A 12505-nucleotide genomic window follows, 5' to 3' on the forward strand; every position below is an offset into this window, starting at 1 on the left:
TGAAGAAATGTAAACAATGGAAAGTTTTGCATTGGGAGAAAGGGAAAATGCAACAGAGGATGTTGTGTTTGTTTTAGATTTCTGTTGCACCAAATATTATATTTATAAATAAATATATTTTAAAAAAGTGTGTTTCTATAATCTGGCTGCAGTCATCATGTGAACGCTTCACAATTGGTGAGCACCAGGCTTCTTTGTGTTGGGGGAGGAGAAAAAGTATCTCAACTCAGCTCACTCCTCACATACACACACACAACAGGGGTCATCAGTCGACAACTGGGGGACAGCAAAATAAATTAATAATAATAATTCTTGCATTTGATATAGAGCCTTATTATGTAGTTGAGACATAATAATAATAATAATCCTTGCATTTGATATAGCGCTTTTCACGTCGGGAGGACGTCCCAAAGTGCTTCACAGAACACACTGTAAAGTGAATTGACTGTATATTTGTGGGCGAACGCGGCAGCCAATTGCGCACAGCAATGTCCCACAAACAGTCGTAGATTGAAAATGACCAATTTATTATTGTTTTTGGTTTTGGAGGGATTATTATTAGGCTCTGTGTGGAGTAAGGAAACTTGCCCAAGGTTTCGCCCTCTGCCTGGAATTGAACTCAGGTCTCTCGCTTGCAAAGCGAGTGCTCTAACCACTGAGCTACAGGACTCCAAAAGGACTCCAAAACATCTCAAAGTACTTCACGGAATATACTGTAAAGTGAATTGACTGTATATTTTTGTGGGTGAAACAGCAGCTAATTGCGCACAGGAGTGTCCCGCAAACAGTGGTGGTTTGAGCGATCAAATTAATATTATTTTTTTGAAGGGATTATTGTCTCCGGAAAGCGATCTGCTAATCGACTAACAACCGGGTTCCTACTTACTGCTAGGGAAACAGGCGTGTGGAGTAAGGAAACCTGCCTAAGGTTTCTTAGGCAAAAACAGTAAAAATTAAATTGACGACGACTTCAGAATCCAGCAGGTCAGCATTTAACAAGAGCATCATTCGAGAGGGGATCAGCCTTTGCTTTTACAACCACCTACTGAATAACAGAAATTGTAAACTAAAAGCATGGATGCCCAGCGCACAGTCCCACATTTCCATGACCGCCTCGGCACTCACAGTTCGGTTTTGATCTTATGTACCAAGTCTTTCTGGTTGATCTTGTCGAGGTGTTGATTCCAGCGATTATACACCAACAAAGCCACGTTCTTGGCAGCAATCGAGCTGGTCTCCATGGCGCTGGCCATCCACTCTATCCCATTCAAGTAGTAGAGGCTATCGTGCAGAATGATGCCAGGAATCTCCTTGGTCGAGTGATACTGTGGGTATGCTAGCCACTCAGTCACCTGGACAGAGTAGTAGGAACGAAAGAGCGTCTTCAGCTGTTCTTGGTGAGTGGGTTGGGTGAGAAGACCTTCCACACGGCTGCCTCTTGGGGTTGTTTCCTCCTGTAATGGTTTGTGATGTTCACTGGGCAGATGTTGGCGATGCTGTACATGAAAAGCTTTGGGCTGTCTGTAGTGAAAATGGAGGCGAATGGGAAAAGTTTGGGATCCGGGAAGCCAAAATAGGAGGAATTGAGGTAGCCATGAACGATGGACGTGATGGTCTGGTGATAGCGACCAGGGAACTCGGTGACCGGTGGAATGAGCTCGTCAAAGGTGATGTTTCCCAATCCCTGATGCAACGGGGTTGCAATAAGTACAATGTCATAGAAATCATATCCTCGCTCCTCTTCATTCTCATACCTCACTTGATATAGTGGCTTAGCTCCTGCAGAGGATCAGCAGACATAATGATAATATAATAACCTTTCACATCAGGATGTCTCAAAGTACTTCAGAGGATTATACTGTAAAGTGTAATGAATGTCTTTTGTGGTCAAATACATCAGCTAATTCATACAAACAGCCATGAAGTGAACAACCAATTTTATTTGGGGGGTTGTTGGCCAGGACACCAGGAGAAACTCCCTTGGCTTTTCAAATAGTGCTGTGCAATCTTTAACTTCTATTTGAACAGGTATATGGGACCTCGGTTTAATGTCTCACCCGAAGGATGGTACCTCTGACAATGGAGCTCACCCGCAGCGGTGCATTGAAGTATAAGTATTGAATATAAAGTCCCGATGTGGGACTTGAACTCACTACCTTTTGAATCAGAGATGAGAGTGCTACCCGACTGACACTTCACATTAGGTGTTGAACACTAGAGGAATAAAATACATTTGGTTTAAATGAGGTTTGTTTACCTGAGCTCTGCAGGGAGATGGAGGCCACTCTAGTGTGGATAACATGTGCTTTTGCTGCATCCAGTAAACTGGAACACACAACCTTATTGCCTCCTTCCACCGCCCACAGCCCAGCCTGGGCACCAGCCAGGGACACTGCTCCTGTACACACACACAAACACACAGAAAACTTAACAATGTCAGGAAATAAAACTTACTGTCAGGGTCACTCCCTCTCATTTTATATTTAATAATAATAATAATCCTTGCATTTGATATAACGCTTTTCACGTCGGAAGGACGTCCCAAAGCGCTTCACAGAACACACTGTAAAGTGAATTGACTGTATATTTGTGGGCGAACGCGGCTGCCAATTGCGCACAGCAATGTCCCACAAACAGTCGTAGATTGAAAATTACCAATTTATTATTGTTTTTGGTTTTGGAGGGATTATTATTAGGAGTAAGGAAACTTGCCCAAGGTTTCGCCCTGCCTGGAATTGAACTCGCAAAGCGAGTGCTCTAACCACTGAGCTACAGGACTCCGATATATATTTATATATTTATTGTAATATTTTAATCCTAGGTTATCCTTTATAGTAATTCAAAGATAATAATTTGGTCACTCAACCCAAAACTGTTTGTGCACAATTGCCTGCCACGTTTCACCCACAAGATATACAGTCAGTTCACTGTGAAGTACTTTGAGACGTCTTGAAGAGTTGATGAGGCGCTATATCAAATGCAAGGATTATTATTAAATATTACAAATCAAGAAAAAAAACACCCAAAGTTTGAATGAACATTGTTTAGTATTGAAGGACTTAACTCCGAGAAAAATTTAACACAAGTTTACAACTAAAATCAACCCGATTCCAGACAAAGTTGTTATCGAGCCGGATACACAGGGTCAGAATTTCCTCTTGGGGAATCCACTTTCTTGCTCGGCATTCTGTACTTGTGGGTTTGACCTGCACATGTTGGTGATTGAACAAGAGGGGAAATAACAGCCAGGCCCGATCTCACCACATCTCGCCAATCTCGCCACTTAACAGACACATCCACCGTGGGTCAGTGGAGGGCAATCAGGAATGGGAACTGTTCTGTAGATTGGGGCGGGGGGGATGAGGGTGGAAGTCATACAGAAGCTCGTCAGAGCCAACTCTTCCCTCCTCCCCCAGACACACTCACTCAGCGCAGACAAGGGAGCAAATCTGTTCCCTTCAACAACAACAACAACAAGATTCCATTGATGGAGCGCCTTTCACGTTGGGAGGGTTTTCAGTTTTCACCTCAGCAAAACCAGGACACTTGAGGGTAGTCATGCGGCATTAACAAGTTAGTTCATGGAGGATTTGAGACACCAGACTAGACCTGGAGCTTTAACAGGGTGCTGACTATGGGGATCATCAGGACTGTGTGTGAAACACAGGAAGTGTAACCAATGACAACTTTAGTCGTTGCAAAGTACAAGCAGCAGTGCCACCGAGCAGTGCACCTAACAATCCTAACCAGACAGCTCAGCAAACTGCAGCCTGGCAAAGTTCTGACAGAGTTTGTGCTGAGAGTAGGGAGGGCGTGAGCACGTTCACGTGAGCACATTCACAGGCACTCTGGGACGCTACCCTGCGTGAGGAGCGCTATATAAATGCAAGTTGTTGTTGTTGCTGCTGAGTGTCACTATTTGACATTAAGCAAAGGACAAATTTTTACCATTGCTTTGCTACACTACCCGCCCATCAACCCGAAAAAATCACTGCACCCAAATATTATTAATAATAATAAACCTAGCATTTGATATAGTGCCTTATGGAGTTCTATAGCTCAGTGGTTAGAACTCGCCTTGCAAGCAAGAGACCTGGGTTCGAGTCTCAGTAGGGCGAAATGTTGGGCAAGTTCCTTATTCCTCACGCCTCTGTTTACCTAGCAGTAAGTAGGATTGCCAGTCGATTGGCGGATCGCTTTTCCGGGGGGTAATAATACCTTCAAAAAAAAATAATAAATTGGTCACTTCAATCCACGCTATTTGTGGGACACTCCTGTGTATAATTGGCTGCCGCATTTCACCCACAAAATATACAGTCAAATTCACTTTACAGTATATTCTATGAAGTGCTTTGAGATGTCTCGAAGACATGATAAAACGCTATATCAAATGCAAGGATTATTATTATTAACATTATTATCACATCAATGACTGTGTATTTTGTGGGTGAAACACGGCAGCCAATTGTGCACAAACAGTCATGGATTAAGTGACCATTCAGGCATTAAGATATAGAAGAATGATATAGAAATTATTCTGCATGTCGTGGTAATGATCCCTCCAATTAATAAATAAATTTGTTCACTCAGTTCATGGCTGTTCGTGGGACACTGTTGTGTGCTATTGGCTGCCGCTTTTCACCCACAGAATACACAGTCAATCCACTTTACAATAGATTCTGCCTTCTACATCTCAACAACTTTATAAGGCTCTCTATCAAATGCAAGGATTATTATTATTATGATTATTATAAGAATCAATTTATCTGAAGGATTTGTGGCCAGGACACAAACAAAGGCCTCTCAAATTAAGCCCTCACCATCCACGACCTCATCCTGGTCGAGCACCTTGACATTCTTGGACTCACCGAAACCTGGCTCTTCCCCAATGACCCCGTCCCCCTAGTGGAAGCCTCCCCTCCAGGCTACACCTTCCACCAACCCCCATCCAAACCAACATGGTGGCAGGGTGGCCCTCATTTCCAAAGCCTCTCTTGGTCTCACCCCCTACTCCTCTGGCTGCTTCCCCTCCTTCGAGCACCTCACCCTCTTCCACCCCTCCCTCCATTTGAAAATCCTCCTCGTCTACCGCCCCCTAAGCCCCCCGGCTCCTTCCACACAGACATCTCTACCCTCCTCTCTTCCCTGTCCCTAATGGGCAATTTCAACCTCCACCTAAACTCCTCTTGCACCACTTCTGCCGATTTCACTGCCATCCTCTCCTCCCTAAACCTTACTCTCCATATAAACTCACCCACCCACAACCATGGTCATGCACTTGACCTCATCATCACCCAACGGCCTTGACATTTCCGACCTCAGCATAGTGGACAAGGCCACCTCGGACCACATCCTCATCTCCTTCTCCTCTCACATCCCTCTCTCCTCAACCAAGCCCTCAACCATTCTCTACCGCCCTTGGAAAAGGCTACCCCCTGAGACCCTCACAAAGGCCCTCTCATCATCAAATATCCTATCCCTCTGGCATTCCACCCAGTCCAGCTGCTCCATGATCGCCTCTCCTCCACCTTCAACTCCCTCGTGCCCCTGAAATCCAGGACCGTCTCCAAACCCACCTGATCCCCCCGGTACAACAACAATCTCCGCCGCCAAAACACCCAAACCTGTCTGCTCGAACGCAGATGGCGGAAACTGGCCTGACAGTTCACCACCAACTGTGGCTCAAGCATCTCCACAGCTACCGCCGTTCTTTGACTCGTGCAAAAACAGCCTTCTACTCCAACATCATCTTGAAGGCTAAACACAACCCAAAAATCCTTTTTTCTACCACCCACTACCTCCTCCGTGCCCCCCCCTCAGGCCTCCTCAAACTTCGCATCAAATGCCAAGTGCGAGGAGGTCATGGACTTCTTTTCTTTTAAAAAACTTAACATCCGCCAGGCAGCCTCATCCTCCTGCCTCTTGTCACCCACCACCATGCCCTCTCTGTCCCCCTCACCTTCCTCATCATCTGCTCCTACCACCACCCCCATTCTACATTCCTTCCTCCCCATCTCTTCCTCCTCCCTCTCACCCACCATCACCTCCATGAAACCCACCACCTGCTGCCTCGACCCCCTCCCCACCAACTTACTGGTCACTCAGCTCCCACTCCTCTGCCCACTACTGGCTGATATCATCAACCAATCCCTCTCCTCCGGATCAGTCCCTGCCTCCCTCAAAACTGCTGTTATCACCCCCCTCCTCAAAAAATCCCTCCCTAGATCCCTCAAACCCCAGCCACTACCGCCCCATTTCTAACCTGCCCTTCCTCTCAAAAGTTCTAGATCACGTCGTTGCCAACCAACTTCGCGCACACCTCTCCTCCCACTCCCTCTTCGAACCCCTCCAGTCCGGTTTCCGCCCACAGTACAGAGACTGCGTTTGTGAAAGTCACAAACGACATGCTCTCTATCTGTGACCAGGGCTCCCTCTGCCTCCTTGTCCTCCTTGGACCTCTCCACCGCGTTCGACACAGTCGATCACTCCATCCTCCTCCACCACCTTTCCTCCGTCATCCACCTCAGTGGGACAGCACTCACCTGGCTCGAGTCCTACCTCACAAACCGCCAGCATTACATTTCTGCAAATGACTTTTCTTCTCGCTTCCACCCGGTCACCTGCGGGGTACCCCAAGGATCCATCCTTGGCCCCCTCCTCTTTCTGATCTACATGCTCCCTCTCGGGGATGTCATCCGTAGACATTGGGGTACATTTCCACATAATAATAATAATAATAATCCTTGCATTTGATATAGCGCTTTTGTATGCAGATGACACCCAACTCTATTTTTCCACCTCTCTTTGCGACCCCCAGTACCCTGATGTTCTGTCAGCTGCCTGTCAGATCTCAGGGGCTGGATAAGCGCAAACTTCCTTCAGCTGAACATTGACAAGACGGAAGCCATACACTTCGGCTCTCGTCAATGCCTAAATTCTCACAATTCTCACCTCCTCCACCTACCCGACCTCCCCCTAAAACGTTCCAAACCTGTACACAACCTAGGCGTCAGGTTTGACCCCCAATTATTCTTTCTCCCCCACATCCGGTCCCTCACCAACACCGCCTTCTACCACCTCCGACGCATTGCCCGTCTCCGCCAATACCTCTCCCCAAAAGCCGTTGAAACCCTGGTCCATGCCTTTGTCACCCCTTGGCTGGACTCTCTAACGCCCTCCTTGTCGGTCTCGCATCCACTACCATCCATAAAATCCAAATCATTCAAAACTCTGCCGCCCACATTCTCACCCGCACCAAACTCCGCTCACCGATCACCCCAGTCCTTGCCAGACTGCACTGGCTGCCTAACCCAGAGAGGATCGATTTCAAGATCCTCACCCTTGTATTCAAGTCCCTGCACTCCTCTGCACCCCCTACCTCTCTGACCTCCTCTCTCCTCAAAACAGTACCCGTTGCCTTCGTTCCTCCGGGTCTGGCCTCCTCCTCGTCCCGAGTCCTCCGCTCCACCCTCGGTGGCCATGCCTTTAGCCACTATGTCCCGAGGCTCTGGAACTCCCTTCCCCACTCCCTTCGTCTCACTCCCTCCTTTCCCATTTTCAGGTCTCTGCTGAAGACCTTTCTTTTCGATGGTGCCTTTGGTTACCTTCCTCCCCATCCCCCTGGCTCGGTCCTGGGATCCGTTACTGTAAAGCGCTCTGAGACGCCGTCCGGTGTGGAGGGCGCTATATAAATCCAAGTTGTTGTTGTTGTTGGGAGGAGTTTAACTCCTTGTGAATAGTTTCACAGAATCACAACATCCACCTAAACAGATGAACGGATTAGGCATGGAATGAGGGATACATACCAACAAAGGCAGGAATGGAGGCTGATTGGCCGTAGTTCACCCTCATGACCGCTGTCACTATTTCGTCGATAAAGCGCTGCGAGACCCCCAGTTCCAGCAGGGTCTCGGACACTGACTTGCGGGTCATGTTAATGAAACTCTGCCCTCCCAGCGACTGCAGCATCTCCTCCACTGTACTGAATGCGTAGCCGTGAGCCTGGTACTTGTAGATCCTGTCACACAACAACATCGCCGAATTATACACATCCCAATCCTCATTATCCAGAGAGAGAGGAAAAACAGAGTATTGCTCCCCTTAAACTGCCAATCATTAAAGAATCTATTTACAAAACCAACTTGCCTTTATACAGCATCCTTCACGCAGGGTAGAGTCTCGGAGCGCTTAACACCGATAGAGCCTGACGCCAAGTCACAAAGAGAGGGGAAGTGACAGTAGGCACAGTCGAAGAGGAAGATCTTCAGGTGCAATGTGAAGATGGACAAGGAGGAGGAGAAGCGGAAGGATTGAGGCAGGGAGTGATAGAGACTTGGGCGCAATGGCTGAAAGCAAGGCTGCTGATGATGGAGCATAGGGGATGAGGGATATGCAGGAGGCCGGAGCCAGCTGAGCAAAGGGGTGTGGGGTAATTATTTAGTGTAAAATAACCACAGCTTTGGTTTTCTGAATATTCAGATGAGCCCCCAAAATATATTATAGAAGATATGGATTGTATTATCCCAACATCAAGAATACAACACAAATTTACATTTTTGCAGTGCCTTTCAAGTTGGGAGGACGTCCCACAATGAACTTAACAATCCTGGCTGGCACCAGAACTGGGGGTGGGAGCTGGGGGAGGGGATAGATGACCAAAAGCGCGGTCAAAAAGATAGCTCTTGAGGTAGACTTATAGGCACCATCTGGAAATCAACCAACCATCCAACCCTAGCCACCCACCCCCAGCCTCTGAGTTATGAGCAGTGCAATACCTCATGAATTTCTCCAGCACCTCCTCCACCCACATCTGCAGCCGCAGTAATCCAAAGCCATAACGCCACCACAGTCTGAACAGGTCCAGGAGGTACCAGTCAGTCTCCTCAAACACAAATTGATCCCCGCCGAACACTGCAACCTTCTCCGGGACGTTTTTCCTGTGCTTCAGACCTCAAAAAGATACAGAGAGAATTACTAAAGGAATATTAATATTAATAATAATAATAGTACTGCAAAATGGAGAGAGTGGGCAGTTGGTTGAACAGCACCATGGGATCATTAACATCCACCTGAATTAATAGATGGAACCTCAGTTTAACATCTCATCTGAAGTATAGCATCTCCAACAATGCTGCATACTGACATGCGCCTTGAACTCACAACCTTTTCACTCGGGAGGCAAGAGTGCTTACCCGCTGAGCCAGGCTGTCTGAAAGATTATATTCAAGACGCTTAATGTTTTTAAGGTTTTTGTTAATTAATCTTTATATACCTTTTAAAATGTAACCAAACATTTATAATCCTTTCAGTATAGCTGACTAGGGCATGTGTTTTAATGGCTAGCCTAGAGCTCATGAGAAAGTTGTGATAATCAGCGATAGCAGTCTTCTCCTCCCTGTTCCTGGGTACATTTGCTAATTAGCGTCAGCGAACCTAAAGAAATATTGGCTTGACCCGGCTGAGGTCAGTTTCTGATAAAGTTCCATTTTTTCCTGGGAAGATGTTCACTCCTCCAAGATTGGAGTAATCATGTCCTTGAGCACAGATGTGGAAACAAAGGGTCTCAGAAAGGAGATGCATTCTTCAGACACCTGCTTATCTCAAGGCTGAGAAAAAGGCAGGCTGCAGAAGCCTCCCTAAAGTTTGTCCCTCTCTCTCTCTACAAAACAACTCAAGGTCACTGGCAGCTTGAGAAGGAAGGGGGTTGCAACTTTTCTCAGAAGAAAAACTAGAGGCAAAGGCAGGGAAACTGGGAATTTGTTACAAGGGGACGTGGAGTTAAAAACACTTAATAATAATCCTTGTATTTGATATAGCACTTTTCACGTCTTCTAGATGTCTGAAAGCGCTTCACAGAATAGACTGTAAAGTGAATTGACTGTATATTTGTGGGTGAAATGCAGCAGCCAATTGTGCACAGCAATGTCCCACAAACAGTCGTGGATTGAAATGACCCATTTATTATTGTTTTTTTTTGAGAGTTTATTATCAGGCGTGTGGAGTCAGGAAATAAACTCTGTTTATTTAGCAGTAATTAGGAATCCGGTTGTTAATCAATTGGATCACTTTTTCAGGGGTAACAATAATCCCTTCAAAAAAATTCTAATAATAAAAATGTGGTCACTTGCATATCAAATGCAAATATTATTATTATTATGTGACCTTACCTAACTGGTTGACGAACTCTTGCATGTGCAGGTTGAGGGGGTGAATGATGGAGCCCCCAGTCTCATACTGCTGACCATTGACAGTGGCCGTTGCCAGGCGGCCTCCCACTTCGTGCTTCTCGTATACGTCGATCTTCACGTCATGACCAAATTCACGTCTCAGGAAATAGGCAGCTGCTGACCCGCTGATCCCTGCACCCACCACGGCTTAGAAGGACAGAGAGAGATCTGATGGCTAATTGGACTACAGCTGTTCATGATCTATATAGATGACCTAGATGTGGTTATAGGCAGTAAAATGTCTAAGTTTGCAGATGATACTAAGCTAGGAAAAGTGGTAAACAATGAGGAGGACGGAATCAGACTGCAAGAGGACATAGACAGACTGGTAACATGGGCAGACACGGGGCAGATAAAGTTTAATGTGGACAAATGCGAAGTGATGCATTTTGGGAGGAGGAATGAGGAGAGGCCATATACGCCGATGGTACAATCTTAAAGGGGTGAAGGAACAGAGAGACCTGGGGGTTCATATAAGTAAATCTTTGAAGGTGGCAGGAAAGGTACATAAAGCTGTTAAAAAAGCGTACGGGATACGAGGCTTTATAAATAGGGGCATAGGATGCAAAAGTCAGGAAGTTATGATGAACCTTTACGAAACACTGGTTAGGCCTCAGCGAGAGACTGTGTTCAGTTCTGGGCACCGCACTTTAGGAAGGATGTCAAGGCATTGGAGAGGGTGCAACAGAGATTTACCAGGATGGTACCAGGAATGAGGGACTTCAGTTATCAGGAGAGGGTAGAGAAGCTCGGGTTATTCTTCTTGGAGCAGAGAAGGTTAAGAGGAGACTTAATAGAAGTTTTCAAAATGATCAGGGGATTCAATAGGGTGAACAAGGAGAAACTATTTCCACTGGCAGGTGGGTCAGTAACCTGAGGACATCGATTTAAAATAGTTGTTAATAGAAAGGGGAGGTGAGGAGAATTTTTTTTCACACAGTGAGTTGTTTGGATCTGGAATTGCCTGAAAGTGTGGTGGAAGCCAATTCGCTAACAACTTTTAAGAGAATATAGATAATTATTTTTGGAGGACAAGTTTGCAGGGCTATGGGAGAGCGGGGGGGAGTGATTTGGAGAGCTTGTTTCAAAGAACCGGCACAGACACAATGGGCTTAATAGTCTGTCTCCTTCTGTACTGTATAATTCTATGATTCTATGATATACATGCACAGCCCTTAACAAATCTTTCCTGCAGCCCCTTAGTCCCACTTGCTAACTTTACTGCCCTGCCCCGGTGACTGGCCTCTGAGTAACAGGGCATAGGAGTGAGTCACTCTTTCAGTGAACAAAGTGAAGCGTTATAGGAAGCAAAGAAAACACAAATTCTTAATGAAAGAAATCCATCAAGGAATGTATTAAAGGCAGCTCGGACCTATAGTTGCATTTGCAATGCCTTATCATGTCTTTGAGATGTCTGTCTGTCTCAAAGCACTTCACAGAATATGCTATAAAGTGATTGTATATTTTGTGGGTGAACTAAATCACATCCAAACCAATAAAACAATGCATCATCTTTTATGCAAATACTTTGCTGTATGATTGATTTCTACCTCCTGCTACCAAAAGAGTAGTACTGCATCTTTTGATCAAATGACACGATTAATGAGCACAGGTCATGCTATCAGTGGAAGGATTATTATTATTATTATTATATTTTTGGAATTTTAAAAACGCACATGAATCATTGCATTTGCAAAATACAGTATTGTGGGCCCCAACATGTACTGCCGCCCCGTGTCCGCGGCCCTTGGCGTAAAGGCACCGAGTGAGTGAGTGCGAGTGAGTGAGTGTGAGTGTGTGTGTGGAGTGAGAGTGTGACCGAGTCCCACACAGTTACCTATTTTCCGGGGCGGCGCTGCTTCCTGCGGATCAGTCAGTGAGAGGACAAACAGCAGCAGCGGCGGCAGCGGCAGCGCGGGGCCCACAGCCATGTCACACCGGAGCGGACACACAGTCACCGCGGGGCGGGGCCGCGGCACAGAGAGAGGCCGCGGGGACTCCGGGATCGCGGCGGCGGCGGCGCTTTGTGTCAATTTGTGAGTAAATCTCCGGGTTCCGCCCGAGAGGTCACAGCGCGGGTCAGTGCCTCGGAAATCCCGGAACCGGAATTCAATCCGGATTCCTCGGTTTCCCCTAAGTGTGACCTGAGTGACTGACACTGAGTGACTTGACAGACACTGAGTGACTGACTGACACTGAGTGACTGACACTGACTGACCTACTCCCTCCCTCCCCCACTCACTCACTCCCCGCTCTCTCGTTGGTTGTTTTGGTTGGGA

General features: G+C 46.5%; 1 protein-coding gene across 1 annotated transcript; it reads right to left on the reverse strand.

Annotated features, from left to right (window-relative positions):
* Positions 1-976: 976 nt before the first annotated feature.
* On the reverse strand, positions 977-12229 carry LOC103188150 (prenylcysteine oxidase-like). Its single transcript, XM_007908011.2, is given in 7 exon segments — positions 977-1399; positions 1402-1779; positions 2258-2398; positions 7806-8017; positions 8775-8949; positions 10167-10373; positions 12064-12229. Coding segments are annotated over 7 exon segments (1485 nt in total). The 5' UTR covers positions 12158-12229; the 3' UTR covers positions 977-1121.
* Positions 12230-12505: the final 276 nt, after the last annotated feature.

Source organism: Callorhinchus milii, unplaced genomic scaffold (genome assembly GCF_018977255.1).
Source record: "Callorhinchus milii isolate IMCB2004 unplaced genomic scaffold, IMCB_Cmil_1.0 Scaffold13, whole genome shotgun sequence".
Classification (NCBI taxonomy): domain Eukaryota; kingdom Metazoa; phylum Chordata; class Chondrichthyes; order Chimaeriformes; family Callorhinchidae; genus Callorhinchus; species Callorhinchus milii.